The 18,117-nt window shown below is 44.9% G+C and overlaps 1 protein-coding gene across 3 annotated transcripts; it reads left to right on the top strand.

Annotated features, from left to right (window-relative positions):
* Nucleotides 1–2,716: 2,716 nt before the first annotated feature.
* On the top strand, nt 2,717–13,825 carry LOC120051350 (activin receptor type-1-like). Of its 3 annotated transcripts, none has more exons than XM_038998175.1 (11): nt 2,717–2,837; nt 7,915–7,985; nt 8,543–8,613; nt 8,704–8,958; nt 9,112–9,317; nt 9,407–9,506; nt 9,736–9,882; nt 11,731–12,006; nt 12,211–12,408; nt 12,553–12,683; nt 13,009–13,825. In XM_038998175.1, exons 3-11 carry the CDS (start codon nt 8,556–8,558, stop codon nt 13,138–13,140), a joined length of 1,503 nt encoding a protein of 500 aa, XP_038854103.1. In that variant the 5' UTR covers nt 2,717–2,837; nt 7,915–7,985; nt 8,543–8,555; the 3' UTR covers nt 13,141–13,825. The 3 variants fall into 3 exon arrangements, with proteins under 3 accessions (XP_038854103.1, XP_038854104.1, XP_038854105.1); XM_038998176.1 differs by having other exon boundaries at nt 7,923–7,985; XM_038998177.1 differs by lacking the exon at nt 7,915–7,985.
* The last annotated feature ends 4,292 nt before the right edge of the window (nt 13,826–18,117 follow it).

Raw genomic sequence — 18,117 nt, forward strand, 5'->3', positions numbered from 1 at the left:
TGCCCCAGACAGACAGAACACCCTCCACTCTCCTCCTGAGTCCATGCCCCAGACAGACAGAACACCCTCCACTCTCCTCCTGAGTCCATGTCCCAGACAGACAGAACACCCTCCACTCTCCTCCTGAGTCCATACCCCAGACAGACAGAACACCCTCCACTCTCCTCCTGAGTCCATACCCCAGACAGACAGAACACCCTCCACTCTCCTCCTGAGTCCATGCCCCAGACAGACAGAACACCCTCCACTCTCCTCCTGAGTCCATGCCCCAGACAGACAGAACACCCTCCACTCTCCTCCTGAGTCCATGTCCCAGACAGACAGAACACCCTCCACTCTCCTCCTGAGTCCATGTCCCAGACAGACAGAACACCCTCCACTCTCCTCCTGAGTCCATGCCCCAGACAGACAGAACATCCTCCACTCTCCTCCTGAGTCCATGTCCCAGACAGACAGAACACCCTCCACTCTCCTCCTGAGTCCATGTCCCAGACAGACAGAACACCCTCCACTCTCCTCCTGAGTCCATACCCCAGACAGACAGAACACCCTCCACTCTCCTCCTGAGTCCATGCCCCAGACAGACAGAACACCCTCCACTCTCCTCCTGAGTCCATGCCCCAGACAGACAGAACACCCTCCACTCTCCTCCTGAGTCCATGTCCCAGACAGACAGAACACCCTCCACTCTCCTCCTGAGTCCATACCCCAGACAGACAGAACACCCTCCACTCTCCTCCTGAGTCCATGTCCCAGACAGACAGAACACCCTCCACTCTCCTCCTGAGTCCATACCCCAGACAGACAGAACACCCTCCACTCTCCTCCTGAGTCCATACCCCAGACAGACAGAACACCCTCCACTCTCTTCCTGAGTCCATGCCCCAGACAGACAGAACACCCTCCTCCTGAGTCCATGTCCCAGACAGACAGAACACCCTCCACTCTCCTCCTGAGTCCATACCCCAGACAGACAGAACACCCTCCACTCTCCTCCTGAGTCCATGCCCCAGACAGACAGAACATCCTCCACTCTCCTCCTGAGTCCATGCCCCAGACAGACAGAACACCCTCCACTCTCCTCCTGAGTCCATACCCCAGACAGACAGAACATCCTCCACTCTCCTCCTGAGTCCATGCCCCAGACAGACAGAACACCCTCCTCCTGAGTCCATGTCCCAGACAGACAGAACACCCTCCACTCTCCTCCTGAGTCCATACCCCAGACAGACAGAACACCCTCCACTCTCCTCCTGAGTCCATACCCCAGACAGACAGAACACCCTCCACTCTCCTCCTGAGTCCATGTCCCAGACAGACAGAACACCCTCCACTCTCCTCCTGAGTCCATGCCCCAGACAGACAGAACATCCTCTACTCTCCTCCTGAGTCCATGCCCCAGACAGACAGAACACCCTCCACTCTCCTCCTGAGTCCATGCCCCAGACAGACAGAACATCCTCCACTCTCCTCCTGAGTCCATGTCCCAGACAGACAGAACACCCTCCACTCTCCTCCTGAGTCCATACCCCAGACAGACAGAACACCCTCCACTCTCCTCCTGAGTCCATGTCCCAGACAGACAGAACGGCAACACAAGCAGAGCTACAGCACCCCTCATTCTGAAACAATACCTCTTCATATATGATGCACTTTATGAGGCTCAGACCCCCTCCTTATATACACACAGCTCAGTTAAGCAGTACGTGTACAAGAGACACGTCATACTCAGTGGAAAATTAATAAAGCCATAAGGACGTTCCGATAAAAAAAGAACATTTTATCAGATAAGTTTCAACACGTAGCAGTTCAGTTCAATCGATGTTGCAGGAGACTGTGAGAAGTCTGCAACTGCAGTGATCTCATGTCTCAGTACAGTTTGTTTGTGAATAGGTACAGAACTATGTGGTAAAAGACACAAACTTGTAATATAATCAGAATCTAGCAGAGCACTTCTAGAACAATTGCTGTAGTGTAAAGCAGACAGGGAGTGAATGGGTGTATATTTTGGGAAGGGGGGGGTAGTGCATTGCGGTAGTAGGCTATGAGGGGAGGTCAGGTTTGGAGTTTAGCCGTTGCACAGAGGTTAACGCCCCTAGACTTGTGATATGGGAGTAGAGTGAAGTTGCCCTTAAAATATGTTCTTGGGTCAGTTTTGCATTATTCCAACTAATGATTATGATCGGGGAGGGGACGCTGATCCCAGTTCTGTACCTAGGGGAAACTTCATCCCAGAGTTTATGATAGGTGTGACTGACCATTGTCAGATCTCATCCATGTAGGCTGGATCTAAGCATTATGGCGAAGGTCCACCGAGCATTCTAGGCAAAGGGAAGGTTACACCATACTGCTTCTTCACCTATCCAGAATGTTTCATATCTGCCTTCTGTAAACACAGAAGGGAAAGGACGAGGTCAAAGGACCACAAAAGCTGAGAAAGAAGGAGTTCAAGGCAATGAGAAAAAAAAAAATCACACAAGTGAACTTGCCTTCACCTGTCTAGCTACCTGGCTGTCTGCCTCCTGCAGACTTGTGCTACATCAGACAGACTCATTGTAAATGCTTCAATGAATTACATGAGATTTGGGTACAAAATCACCAAAACAAAAATAACGTTGTACTGGAGAGAACCCCAAAATGGTTTGGAGGACTGGGGTACCCACAATGCATTATAATGGGAACGTTGTGACGTCATGTTGTTGCGCTAGAACTGCACGACCCAACAAGAAGCCTGTGGGTGGTGGTCGGTTCGTTCAGCCTTTCTACAGTAAAAGCAACTGTACTAACTAGCACGCTAATTTGGAGTAGCCCTACCTAAATCAGTTAATTAAGCCCAGGTAAGCACCATTTCGCAAGCTTTTGGGGAGCTAGCTGCTACTAGCCAGCTAAGGGCATGCTAACGAAGCTGAGCTAGAACAAGTAAACTGGTTCAACGTTAGCGTAGCTACATTTACAACAGCTTTTAGTGAATTGCAAACTAATAAAACCGTAAGTAAACGTTGGCTAACTAGAAGTTGATACAATAATACAGTGCATTAGGAAAGTATAGGCCCCTTTACTTTTTCCACATTTTGTTACGTTAGTCCTATTCTAAAATGGATTAAATTGTACCCCCCCCCATCTACACAAAATACCCCAATAATGACGATGCCAAAGGAAAAACTGGATTTTAGCAAATGTATAGAAGTTACATAAGTATTCAGACCCTTTACTCAGGACTTTGCTGAAGCACCTTTGGCATTGATTACAGCCTCAAGTCTTAGCTACAAGCTTGGCACACCTGTATTTGGGGAGTTTCTCTCATTCTTCTCTGCTGATCCTCTCAAGCTCTGTCAGGTTGGATGGGGAGCGTCGCCTCACAGCTATTTTCAGGTCTCTCCAGAGATGTTAGATCAGGTTCAAGTCCAGGCTCTGGCTTGGCCGCTCAAGGATATTCAGAGATTTGTCCCGAAGCCACTCCTGCGTTGTCTTGGCTGTGTACTTAGGGCCGTTGTCCTGTTGGAAGGTGAACCTTCGCCCCAGTCTGAGGTCCTGAGCAGGTTTTCATTAAGCATCTCTGTACTTTGCTATGTTCATCTTTCCCTCGATCTGCTGAAAAACATCCCCACAGCATGATGCTGCCACCACCAAGCTTCACCTCCAGCTGTGACGCTTGGCATTCAGGCCAAAGAGTTCAATTTTGGTTTCATCAGACAAGAGAATCTTGTTTCCCATTAGGTGCCTTTTGGCAAACTCCAAACGGGCTGTCATGTGCCTTTTTACTGACGAGTGGCTTCCATCTGGCCACTACCATAAAGGCCTGATTGGTGAAGTGCTGCAGAGATGGTTGTCCTTCTGGAAGGTTCTACTATCTCCACATAGGAACTCTGGAGCTCTGTCAGAGTGACCATCGGGTTCTTGGTCACCTCCCTGACCAAGGTCCTGCTCCCCTGATTGCTCAGTATGGCCAGGTGGCCAGCTCTATGAAGAGTATTGGTGGTTCCAAACTTCTTCCATTTAAGAATGATGGTGGCCACTGTGTTCTTGGGGACCTTCAATGCTGCAGAAATGTTTTGGTACCCTTCCCCAGATCTGTGCCTCGACACAATCCTGTCTTGGAACTCTACAGACAATTCCTTCTATCTCATGGCTTGGTTTTTGCTCTGTCAACTGTGGGACCTTATATAGACTGGTGTGCCTTTCCAACTCCTGTCCAATCAGTTTAATTTAACACAGGTGAACTCCAATTAAGTTGTAGAAACATCAAGGATGATCAATGGAAACAGGATGCACCTGAGCTCAATTTCAATAATGAACGACGTGGAAGGTGTGGAACTGACCTTCCATGGAGTTGCATTATTTTCCAGAGAACTCATTGAGCCCCGAGTTGATTATCCCTTTCATACCATGGTTATAATTTAACACGTTTGCCGCTAGAAATATGTTAACCTCTCTAGGGTACGTGGGACGGTAGTGTCCCATCTGACCAAAATCCAGTGAAATTGCAGAGCGCCAAATTCAAAAACAGAAATACTGATTATAAAAAAGTGTTATACATACGTTTAAAGATGAACTTCGTGTGAATCCAACCACGGTGTCAGATTTCCAAAAGGCTTTACGGCGAAAGCATTCCATGCAATTATCTGAGAACATCGCCCAGCAGACAAATTACAAACAGTAACCAGCCAAGTAGAAGAGTTACAAGTCAGAAATAGAGATAGAATTAATCACTTACCTTTGATGATCTTCATATGGTTGCACTCAGAAGACATACATTTACTCAATAAATGTTTGTTGTGTTTGATAAAGTCTCTCTTTATATCCAAAAACCTCCGTTTTGTTTGCGCGTGTTTTTCAGTAATCCACAGGCTCAAACACAGTCACAACAGGCAGACAAAGAAATCCAAATTGTATCCGTAAATTTCATAGAAACATGTCAAACGATGTTCATATTCAATCCTCAGGTTGTTTTTAGCCTAAATAATCAATAATATTTCAACCGGACAATAACGTCGTCAATATAAAAGGTAAACAATTAAGGCGCGCTCTCGGGATTGCGCATGAAAAAGCTCTGTGACACTTTAGGGTCCAGTCATTCAGACTGGTCTTACTCCCTCATTTTTCAGAATACAAGCCTGAAACAATTTCTAAAGACTGTTGACATCTAGTGGAAGGCATAGGAACTGCAATTTGAGTCTTAAGTAAATGGATACTGTAATGGCATTGAATAGAAAACCACAAAAATAAAAAGATCCTACTTCCTGGATGGATTTTTCGGCTGCCAAATCAGTTCTGTTATACTCACAGACATTATTGTAACAGTTTTGGAAACTTTAGAGTGTTTTCTATCCAAATCTACCAATTATATGCATATCTTAGCTTCTGGGCCTGAGCAGCAGTCAGTTTACTTTGGGCACGCTTTTCAACCGCAGGTGAAAATAGTGCCCTCTACCCTAGAGAAGTTTTAACAATGTAATTAGAGCAGTAAAAATAATTTGTCATACCCATGGTACATGGTCTGATATACCACGGCTGTCAGCCAATCAGCATTCAGGGCTCGAACCACCCAGGTTATAATGCCCTTTATAAACTGGGTGTTTTGAGCCCTGAACACTGATTGGCTGACAGCCGTGGTATATCAGACCGTATACCACGGGTATGACAAATTATTTTTACTGCTCTAATTGCGTTAACCAGTTTATAATAGCAATAAAGCACCTTGGGGGTTTGTGGTATATAATCAATATACAGCGGCTAAGGGCTGTATTTAGGCACTCTGCGTTGCGTCGTACTCTCCTCTAGCGCGTCGTGGAACACACCTTCACCGTTCATTATTTTCCATAGAACTCTTTGATTATCCCTTACATAATGCACGCTCTAGAATGCCCTTCAAGCCAATCAGAAAGGAGTATTCAACAATGCCATGGTATAACTAGCTAGCCAGTTGGCTAGCCAAGTTCTCTGCCTGCGTTAGCGAACAGTAGCTAGCTAGATGGCCGAGGAGAACAGACGTGTGGAGACTGATTGCTAGCCAGTTAGCTTTCGCTAAACCTTCCAGGGCATGAAGGAGTGAGTGAGTGAGCCCACTCCCTTGGCAAATCATGTGTAGCCAACTAGCTATCTAGAACATTTTCACTAGGTAGCTAACGTTATTGTCTAACTAGCTATACGTGTTTTATGGTTTATGGAGTCAAACCAGTAACTTTACTACAGTGCTGGTTTTGTACTTCCTAGACTGATGTACATCATTAATGTGTTGTACAGTCGTGGCCAAAAGTTTTGAGAATGACACAAATATTAATTTCCACAAAGTTTGCTGCTTCAGTGTCTTTAGATATTTTTGTCAGATGTTACTATGGAATACTGAAGTATAATTACAAGCATTTCATAAGTGTCAAAGGCTTTTATTGACAATTACATGAAGTTGATGCAAAGAGTCAATATTTGCAGTGTTGACCCTTCTTTTTCAAGACCTCTGCAATCCGCCCTGGCATGCTGTCAATTAACATCTGGGCCACATCCTGACTGATGTCAGCCCATTCTTGCATAATCAATGCTTGGAGTTTGTCAGAATTTGTGGGTTTTTGATTGTCCACCCGCCTCTTGAGGATTGACCACAAGTTCTCAATGGGATTAAGGTATGGGGAGTTTCCTGGCCATGGACCCAAAATATCGATGTTTTGTTCCCCGAGCCACTTAGTTATCACGTTTGCCTTATGGCAAGGTGCTCCATCGTGCTGGAAAAGGCATTGTTCGTCATCAAACTGTTCCTGGATGGTTGGGAGAAGTTGCTCTCGGAGCAAGTGTTGGTACCATTCTTTATTCATGGCTGTGTTCTTAGGCAAAATTGTGAGTGAGCCCACTCCCTTGGCTGAGAAGCAACCCCACACATGAATGGTCTCAGGATGCTTTACTGTTGGCATGACACAGGACTGATGGTAGCGCTCACCTTGTCTTCTCCGTACAAGCTTTTTTCCGGATGCCCCAAACAATCGGAAAGGGGATTCATCAGAGAAAATGACTTTACCCCAGTCCTCAGCAGTCCAATCCATGTACCTTTTGCAGAATATCAGTCTGTCCCTGATGTTTTTCTAGGCGAGAAGTGGCTTCTTTGCTGCCCTTCTTGACACCAGGCCATCCTCCAAAAGTCTTTGCCTCACTGTGCGTGCAGATGCACTCACACCTGCCTGCTGCCATTCCTGAGCAAGCTCTGTACTGCTGGTGAATCAACTTTAGGAGACGGTCCTGGCGCTTGCTGGACTTTCTTGGGCGCCCTGAAGCCTTCTTCACAACAATTGAACCGCCCTCTTTGAAGTTCTTGATGATCCGATAAGTGGTTGATTTAGGTGCAATCTTACTGGCAGCAATATCCTTGCCTGTGAAGCCCTTTTTGTGCAAAGCAATAATGACAGCACGTGTTTCCTTGCAGGTAACTATGGTTGACAGAGGAAGAACAATGATTCCAAGCACCACCCTCCTTTTGAAGCTTCCAGTCTGTTATTCGAACTCAATCAGCATGACAGAGTGACCTCCAGCCTTGTCCTCGTCAACACTCACACCTGTGTTAACGAGAGAATCACTGACATGTCAGCTGGTCCTTTTGTGGCAGGGCTGAAATGCAGTGGAATTCTTTTGGAGGGATTCAGTTCATTCGCATGGCAAAGAGGGACTTTGCAATTAATTGCAGTTCATCTGATCACTCTTCATAACATTCTGGAGTATATGCAAATTGCCATCATACAAACTGAGGCAGCAGACTTTGTGAAAATGTATATTTGTGTCATTCTCAAAATGTTTGGCCCCGACTGTACATTGTGCAGTTGAGAAACTCGGCTATAAAATAAACAGTAATGCATGTATGATGGCTACCTGATATGAGAATGTGTCTAACTGAATCTTGCTACTGTTTGCGCTTCTCTCCTGTCCCCTCCGGAGATTTGTAGAGGCCAGACTGGCTATGTCTGAGCCCTAAGGCACAGCCGAGCATCCCAACTGGACCACTACAAGTAAGACCTGCGAGTAGTAAGCCCATATCTGACCAGGTTTGGGTCAGTTCCAATGCAATTCTATTCAGAGAGTGAGTAGCAATTTCAATTCAGTTTCAATTCCTCTCTAAATTAAATTGACCCAATCCATGGTCTGATGTTGGTCTTACATTCTGCCCTTTATATTCTGCTCATTGTTTATTTTTAAATGTTTTATTTGACCTTTATTTAACTAGGCAAGTCCGTTAAGAACAAATTCTTATTTACAATGATGGCCTACCAAAAGACAAAAGGCCTCCTGCGGGGACGGGGGCTGGGAATAAAAATATAGGACCAAACACACATCACGACAAGAGAGACACCACAACACTACCAAAAGAGACCTAAGACAACAACATAGTGTGGCTATGTATTTTACCCTGTCAACATTGCGAGTTGCAGCCCAGTTTAATTCACTCACACACGCTGCAGAGGATCGATCAATTGAGACAAAAGACATTGTGTCCCTTAAAGAGAGGAAATAAAATGACTGTGACCAGCCCTGTTCTGAGAGCTGACCGTCTCCCTCTTCCCTACAGTGCAGTGAACCAAATGGGTCGTTGTGTCTTTCTGTTCCTGCTGCTACAGACCCTGCAGACATTGGCCGAAGGTAGACATGAAGTATATCTACCGCTCTCTCTCATATGGCCATTTGTTTTGCATGTGTTAACTCTCTCCCCTTATTCTCTCTCTCTATTAGATGGCCAGTTGCTGTGTGTGTGTGAGGGCAGTGGCTGCCTCAACTCCCCCCAGTGCGAGGGCTCTCAGTGCTACTCGTCGGTGGCGGTCAGTAGCCATGGGGCCGTAGTAACACGGGGCTGCCTGCAGGGATCAGAGAAGACCCGTTTGATCTGTTCTACGGCCTCCTCCCTCAGCCATGCCCTGCTCTGCTGCTCCAGCTTCATGTGCAACCGCAATGCTACCGCCAGCTCACTACTGCCCCTCCTCACTACAGGTGGGAACTGCACCCCTTAAACTACTTTTAAGAAAAAGAGCCAAGAAAAAGAGCCAAAATAAGCCAAAGACTTTGGCTTATTTCATGGCATGCTGGGTCCAGTTATAGTGATGTAACATTTTCTCTCTCTCTCTTCCGCCTTTCTCCCTCCAGCTCCAGAGCCTGTGAGGTATCGTGTGGAGACTCTGGCCCTGTTTGTATTGGGTCCAGTAGTGATCCTAACCCTCCTGTCAGTCCTATCTGTGTTGGGCTGCAGGAGGCTGCACCACGGCAGGCTACAGAGACTACAGGAGTTTGACCCAGAACAAGATGCGATTGACGGACTCATCACCTCTAATGTTGGGGACAGCACTTTGGCTGTAAGAAGAAAAGACTTGTATGAGTTTGTTTGCAAATATTTTATAGAGAGAACCCTGATGACCTCTCTCTCCCCCACTTCTCTCTCTAGGAGCTGTTGGACCACTCCTGTACGTCAGGCAGTGGTTCAGGCCTGCCTTTCCTGGTCCAGAGAACTGTGGCCAGACAGATCAGCCTGATGGAGTGTGTAGGTGTGTAGAAACGCAACAATTAGATCAGCCTGAAGGAGTGTGTAGGTACGTAGAAACGCAACAATTAGATCAGCCTGATGGCGTGTGTAGGTACGTAGAAAGGCAACAATTAGGTCAGCCTGCTGGAGTGTGTAGATTCATAGAATCACAACACATAACAGACAAACACATAATAGAAATGTAAACACGGGTTTTGTAACAAATGAGGTCTTTCTCCCCATGTCTTTAGGTAAGGGGCGTTATGGAGAGGTCTGGAGGGGTCAGTGGCAGGGGGAGAACGTGGCTGTGAAAATCTTCTCCTCCCGAGACGAGAGGTCATGGTTCAGAGAGACTGAGATCTACAACACAGTGCTACTGAGACATGAGAACATACTGGGTGAGTAGGAGTCCATCTCTCTCTCTAACCCACATCCAGCTCCAACACGCTTTATTGGACACAAGCACACAACAGCATATCGAACAATGTTATGATATGAAATGGTAATATTCAAATAATATTTAATAATGGTCAGGGTTCTCCTCAAATAATGTAGAGCGGTGGTGTTATCATATACAGTGCCTTCGGAAAGTATTCAGACCCCTTGACCTTTTCAACATTGTTACTTTACAGCCTAATTCTAAAATGGATTAAATCGTTTCCCCCCCTCAATCTACACACAATACCCCATAATGACGAAGCAAAAACGGGTTTGTTGAAATGTTTGCAAAAAAAAAAAAATGAAATATCACGTTTACATAGGTTTTCAGGCCCTTTACTCAGTACTTTGTTGAAGCACCTTTGGCAGCGATTACAGCCTCGAGTCTTCTTGGGTATGATGCTACAAGCTTGGCAAACCTGTATTTGTGGAGTTTCTCCCATTCTTCTCTGCAGATCCTCTCAAGCTCTGTTAGGTTGGATGGGGAGCGTCGCTGCACAGCTATTTTCAGGTCTCTCCAGAAATGTTAGATCAGGTTCAAGTCCGGGCTCTGGCTGGGCCACTCAAGGACATTCAGAGACTTGTTCCGAAGCCATTCCTGTGTTGTCTTGGCTGTGTGCTTAGGGTCGTTGTCCTGTTGGAAGGTGAACCTTCGCCCCCCAGTCTAAGGTCCTGAGCAGGTTTTCATCAAGGATCTCTGTACTTTGCTCCATTCATCTTTCCCTCAATCCTGACTAGTCTCCGCCACTGAAAAACATCCCCACAGTATAATGTTGCCACCACCATGCTTCACCGTAAGGATGGTGCCAGGTTTCCTCCAGACGTGACGCTTGGCATTCAGGCCAAAGAGTTCAATCTTGGTTTCATCAGACCAGATTATCTTGTTTCTCATGGTCAGAGTCCTTTAGGTGCCTTTTGACAAACTCCAAGTGGGCTGTCATGTGCCTTTTACTGAGGAGTGGCTTCCATCTGGCCACTCTACCATAACGGCCTGATTGGTGGAGTGCTGCAGAGATGGTTGACCTTCTGGAAGGTTCTCCCATTTCCACAGAGGAACTCTGGAGCTCTGTCAGAGTGACCATCGGGTTCTTGGTCACCTCCCTGACCAAGGCCCTTCTCCCCCGATTGCTTCCTAGAGCAGCCAGCTCTAGGAAGAGTCTTGGTGGTTCCAAACTTATTCCATTTAAGAATGATGGAAGCCACTGCAGAGATTTTTTGGTACCCCAGATCTGTGCCTCGACACAATCCTGTCTCAGAGCTTTACAGACAATTCCTTCAACCTCATGGCTTAGTTTTTGCTCTAACATGCTCTGTCAACTGTGGGCCCTTATATAGACATGTGTGTGCCTTTCCAAATAATGTCCAGTCAATTGAATTTACCACAGGTGGACTCCAATAAAGTTGTAGAATCATCTCAAGGATGATCAATGGAAACAGGATGCACTTCAACTCAATTTCGAGTCTCATAGCAAAGGGTCTGAATACGTATGTATATAATTCTCTTTATTAATACATTTGCAAAAGTGTCTTAACCAGTTTTCGCTTTGTCGTTATGGGGTATTGTGTGTAGATTGAGGGGGAAAAAATAGTTTAATCTAATTTAGAATAAGGCTGTAACGTAACAAAATGTGGAAAAGGTCAAGGGATCTGAATACTTTCCAAATGCCCTGTAAGACCATTACAGGTGTTCAAAAAATCTCCCGCCGTACTTAGCAGCACCCTGTTAAAAATTCCTGGGGAGAACCCTGATGGTAATATTAAAATAATAGTTATTAGTTAAGATATTTGACCTCTCGGTTTCCTTCCAGGCTTCATGGCGTCAGATATGACGTCTCGGAACTCCAGCACCCAGCTCTGGCTTATCACACATTACCATGACAACGGCTCGCTCTACGACTACCTCCAGAGGTTTCCCGTGGAGACGGGGGAGGGCCTAGCGATGGCGACGTCGGTGGCGTGCGGTTTGGTGCACCTGCACACGGAGATCTTCGGCACCGAGGGGAAGCCGGCCATCGCTCACCGAGACCTGAAGAGCAAGAATATACTGGTGACCAAGGAGCTACGCTGTTGTATAGCTGATCTGGGTCAGTAGTGTGTGTGTCTGAGTGTCTGTCTTTACATGCTACTAATTAGCGTCGGTACTTAAATCCAGTGTGAAAGAAATATGTCAGAGATTGATAGATGCAGAGCCATATAACAAAAAATCAACAGGGCCGCCACAGTCACACACAGTAGCCATTTTGTGCCAGTACTGACCAGTTTCTCTCCTCTCTCCCTGTTCCCTACAGGCCTGGCGGTAACCCACTCCCAGTCAGACAACCAGCTGGATGTAGGAAACAACCCCAAGGTGGGCACCAAGCGCTACATGGCTCCTGAGGTGTTGGATGAGTCCATCCAGACAGACTGTTTTGATGCCTATAAGAGAGTGGACATCTGGGCCTTCGGTCTGGTGCTGTGGGAGATCGCTAGTAGAACCTACAGCAACGGTGAGGACTAATAATGTTTTTATTACCTCAAATAGTTCAGGAACCTCTGACGTCAAGTGGCTTCCTCTCCTCGTCCCCTTTCCTTCACCTAGCCCCTGTAACCCTTGACCCTAACACTAGATGTCCTCTTACCCCTGTGATCAGGTATTGTGGAGGAGTACAAGCCTCCGTTCTATGACCAGGTGCCTAACGACCCCACCTTCGAGGACATGAGGAAGGTGGTGTGTGTGGAACAACAACGACCATTCATCCCCAACCGCTGGTTCTCCGACCCTGTGAGTATGACCACTACTTTTACCGTTAAATGACCACACACACTGGTACCATGACCTTAACGGTAACACTAAATTAAGGTCATCTGTTCTCAGGTTTATGTGTTTCAAACCCTATCTTGTTGTATATCAACTTACAATGACCCTCTCCATCTCTCCCCCTCTCCTCTTTCTCTGTTCCTCTCTCTCCCTCCCTCAACCTCTCTCTCTCTCTCCCTCACCCTCTCTCTCTCTCTCCCCCACCCTCTCTCTCTCGCTACCACCCTCTCTCTCTCCCCCACACTCTCTCTCTCTCTCTCTCCCACCCTCTCTCTCTCTCTCTCTCTAGACCCTGTCTGCCCTGGTGAAACTGATGAAGGAGTGTTGGTACCAGAACCCCTCGGCTCGCCTCACAGCCCTGCGCATCAAAAAGACCCTGAACAAGATCCATAGCTCCCTGGAGAAAGGAAAGAAGTCATGAGGAGAGGAAAGGGGGACGACTGCCAGACGAGAGATGGAAAGAAGGCAGGGGAGTAGAGATGCCAGATCAGATGGACACAGCTGCTGCTACTGAACATGAATGTTGTTTTCCTTATTGGCTGAATGCTGAACTGAACTAGCTGGTCACTCAGTGTGAGATGGTGTTACCGTAGCCTTACCCTGCTTTAAAGGCCTGTGCACGCTGCAGGGGTCAGGGGCTCAGACCCTCTACACACACGCACGCACACACGCACTTCTGCCCATTTGTCATTTCAATGTTCAGCCAATCATATTATGCTGCTCTACTCAGACAATCAGATGTGTATTCCAATGTAGGTACACACATGAACGAACACACACACAATATTGAGTTCAGTTACACAGGAACAGAGCCAATAGGATCAAATGAACGCTGTGGTTGTGAACTCTATAGTAAAATATTTATGTAATGTGCTTTATGTGTAGGGTGGGACTATGATGATTTGTAATGTTATGTTTGGGAGTTGGTCTTGGTAAGGGAAAACTGATTACATTACAAGGAAACTTTATGTACCCATGTAAATGCAGTTTTTTTGGCTAGTAAGACATTGTGTATTTACAGAGGAAGTCAGGAGACATGCCTCCACATGCTTTGAATTGTGAGCTGTGAATGCATTACAGTTATAAATATAGGAACCACATACTGATTCAGTGTTGTATGCTTTGTAGACTTCCACCCAGTGCTCTTGATTTAGCTCACACCCGCGCCATGTTGGCAGTTTTCTCCTTGGGGCCAATTGACTGGTTTCAAAAGCTAAAAACTCTGCCTACCCAGAGTGCAGGGCCGGCTTTGGTTGTGGGCCCCCTCTTTACGGCGGAGAGAGTTTTTTTAAAATGTGATTTTACTGTGTTCTATATATTTCCACAGTATGAGGTTGGAATAATAATGTGAACATGGTGATAATGCCCTTTTAGTGGAGTAGCTGTTTGGAATTTCAGCCTGTTTTGGTGGGAGGAAGTTTCGGCCTTCCATGGTGACATCACCATGTGGTAAATTAGTTAATAGACCAAGAAGAAAGAGTTCCAAACCTCTCTGCCAATAACATTTTTAGTTTTCCACTCCCAGACAGTGCTAGTAAAGTTTTTTGCCTTAGAAATTACTCTTGCTAAGAAGCTATTTTTGTTTATTTTTGACAATTTTAATTGAAAACAATCACAGGTACTTAAAGGTATACTTCCGTATTTTAGCAATGAAGCCCTTTATCTCTTTCCCCAGAGATAGATGAACTGCATACCATTTGTATGTCTCTGCATCCTGTATGAAGTCAGTTGGAGGTAGTCTTGTGAGCCAATGCTAACTAGTCTAAGGTATCTACTAGCATGTGCTAACTCTAGTTAGCAATTGAGCTAAGGCTAGTTAATAACTTCCTTCAAACTACACGTAGAGACATGGTATCCACGAGTTCATCTGACTATGGGGAAGTAGAAAAGGTATGAAATTGTATGCACTCACGACTAAGTCGCTCTGGATAAGTGTCTGTTAAATGACACACAAAAAAGAGTCTTATTGCAAAAATCCCATAGTATGCCTTAAATGTTACCCAGAAATGATTTGATATTGACATAAAAACGGCTGCATTGAACCTCAGAAGTTTGGGGGCAGAAAAAAAAACGTAAACATTAACACATTTGACAAATTTTGCCATGGGGTGGAGATATTTTTGCAGTTATAAAGCTAATTTCCTGTAATTCTACACATTGAAATGACATGTCATGTTAATGTGATATGAGTGAGAATGACTAACAAAATCAATGAGGCCCCCTTGGAGGTCAGGGACCCTGGTATTTGGCCATGATTACTACAAGTTAAGATAGCTGGCTAGACTAGCTACCAATCTAAACATTGTTAGCTGACATAGTTAATTGAGTGACTGACATAAGAGAAACTGCTGTTGCACAACCACATTTTAAAATTTCAGCTGGTATATTCTACTATTCTTACTCTCAATAATAAGTTGAGACCCGGCTGAGTTCCTTTTCTGGGGGGGATCCATAGGCCCTAAGTGACCACTTATGCCTGGAAACGGAACTGCAGGAGTGTCAGGCAAGTTTAATCACGTGCACCTTATGATTCTGCTCACCCCAGGACCTTAAGTTACCTGATCAGGATTAGTGGACAGGATCGCCAATGCATAGGAAACAGAATCGTACCTTTTGAGAGAATGTTTTACAGGAAAAGGCCAGGATTAAACCCGACCCGTAGTAGCCTGGTTAGCTGAAAAAGACATTGCTCGTTTTGGGGGTCGGAGGTGTAACTGCTTTGATTAGATTGAATCCTGAACTTAAGTTTGTAAGGAACAGTGTCTGGAAAATACATGTCTTTGTAATAGGGTTGTACTAGTACCAAGGTTTTTAAAGTTGAGCCCCCGATAAGATTCAGAACTGTAAAGTGATCTGTTTTCACACTGGTACTGAAGCTAACCAGGTGTCGCTCAATTAAGGTTCCAGGAAGAAGTTTCCCCTAACCACAGATCTATAAATCAGATTACCATACTACCCACATCCTAACCTTAACCACTACGGGGATGACATATCAGACCCTGTATCAGGCAACTTCTACCTACTCAAGGAGGTCAAGAGAGGGCAGATTGGTGTATTTCTAGGGGCTGGATTAGATCCGTATCGCGGAAGATCCATGTTTTAGCTCGATTGAAATTTAAAGACAACGTTCCTGAGTTCTTGGAGACTGTATTCACGGTAAACGCCATTGTCTCACGTCAGATGGCGTCAGTCCTCGGCGACGCTCGTCCCTCAACCAATATCAGTGCATGCCGAATCGTCTCCGTATCTGAAGAAAGACAATGCGATAAACGCTGCATATGTCGGCTCAATCGGAAATTACCTTTACATTTTAACGCGGATCTACCACAATAGGGAATTTATCCAGCCCTTATTCGGAGGGCAGCTAACAAATGTGATTGGTTACGTTAAAGCAAGAAATATGAATGGGGTTAGAAAACATCCACACTGAGATTTGAACATCAGGGCATCAACAAGATCAGAAGGTGACCTTCTGGTCCCTGTACCTAGTCCATTGCGCCACTAGGGGGAGGCACCAGTCTTTTTACCGCACATATATAAAGCTGTTCAGTCAGTCTGTCAGAATGACAGTAGATTTGGGAATGTGATTGGTTAAATATGTTGGGTTAGAGAACTGAAACCACACTGGGATTCGAACCAGTGGCCTTGTGTGTCGAAACTAATTTTGTACACTCTACCGCAGCGGCCTAAGGCACGGCATCTCAGTGCCAGAGGCGTCACCACAGACCGGGTTTGGCCGTCATTGTAAATAATAATTTGTTCTTAACTGATTTTTAAAATATGTTTTATTTAAATATCATTTTTTAAATATGTTTTATTTAACTAGGCAAGTCAGTTAATAACCTCTTGAAGCTAGAGGGCAGTATTTCTATGTTTGGAAAAATAACGTTCCCAAAGTAAGCTACCTATTTCTCAGGCCCAGATGCTAGAATATGCATATAATTGACAGATTAGGATAGAAAACACTCTAAAGTTTCCAAAACTGTCAAAATATTGTCTGTGAGTATAACAGAACTGATTTTGCAGACGAAAACCTGAGGAAATCCAACCCGGAAGTGCCTCTTATTTTGAAAAATCCCTGTTCCATTGCCTGCCTTTCCTCCATTTAAAGGGATATCAACCATATTCCTTTTCCTATGTCTTGCACAGGGTGTGAACAGTCTTTAGACATAGTTTCAAGCTTTTATTCTGAAAAATGAGTGAGATTTATCAAATCGCGTCAGTGGACTGCCAGATGTCCTTCGATTAGTTCATGCGCGCGAAAGTGGTAGCTCAACATTTTCTTTCTCTCTTGTATTGAATAGTTTACCGTCCGGTTGAAATATGATCGATTATTTATGTTAAAAACAACCTGAGGATTGATTATAAAAAACATTCGACATGTTTCTACGAACTTTACGGATACTATTTGGAATTTTCGTCTGCCCTTCATGACCTGCCTGAGCCTGTGGATTACTGAACATAACGCGCCAACCAAATGGAGGTTTTTGGATATAAGAATAATCTTTATCGAACAAAAGGAACATTTATTGTGTAACTGGGAGTCTCGTGAGTGCAAACATCCGAAGATCATCAAAGATAAGTGATTAATTTAATTGCTTTTCTGACTTTTGTGACTAATCTACATTGCTGCTAGCTGTTTGTAATGTTTGTCTAGTGATCGATAAACTCACACAATCGCTTGGATTGCTTTCGCTGTAAAGCATATTTTCAAAATCTGACAAGACAGGTGGATTAACAACAAGCTAAGCTGTGTTTTGGTATATTGCACTTGTGATTTCATGAAATCAAATATTTTTATATTTTTTTACATTTGGCCCTCTGCAATTCTGCGGATGTTTACGAAAATGATCCCGCTAAAGGGATCTGTGCGCCAAGAGGTTTTTAAGAACAAATTCTTATTTACAATGACGGCCTAGGAACAGTGGGTTAACTACCTTGTTCAGGGGCAGAACAACAGATTTATACCTTGTCAGCTCAGGGATTCGAACTAGCAACCTTCCGGTTACTAGTCCAATGCTCTAACCACTAAGCTACCTTAAATAAAGGTAAAATAAAACATGTTTTACCACCTAACAAACCTTTTTTTATTTGCCATTCACCTGTAGCTGCAAACTCTGCCTACATCCAACTAATCACATTTATTCTCCCCTCAGAACAAGATCGAAAAAGGAAAACTCCACTGAGCTTTAAACATCAGAGGGCAAGGTGGAGCTACCACCATATTGTTTATACCGCTCCAATCCTTTCAGACCTACACGAGTATATAGTGTAGGGGTTAGGGATCAGTTTGGAATTGGGTATCTATGGGTCCCTTTTGGAAAATGAGCATGCACAATTATTTACATAAAAAGAACCAACCGTACATCTAGTTTTAGAGATTCCGTATTCATTCACA

This window comes from Salvelinus namaycush, chromosome 7, assembly GCF_016432855.1.
Source record: "Salvelinus namaycush isolate Seneca chromosome 7, SaNama_1.0, whole genome shotgun sequence".
Classification (NCBI taxonomy): domain Eukaryota; kingdom Metazoa; phylum Chordata; class Actinopteri; order Salmoniformes; family Salmonidae; genus Salvelinus; species Salvelinus namaycush.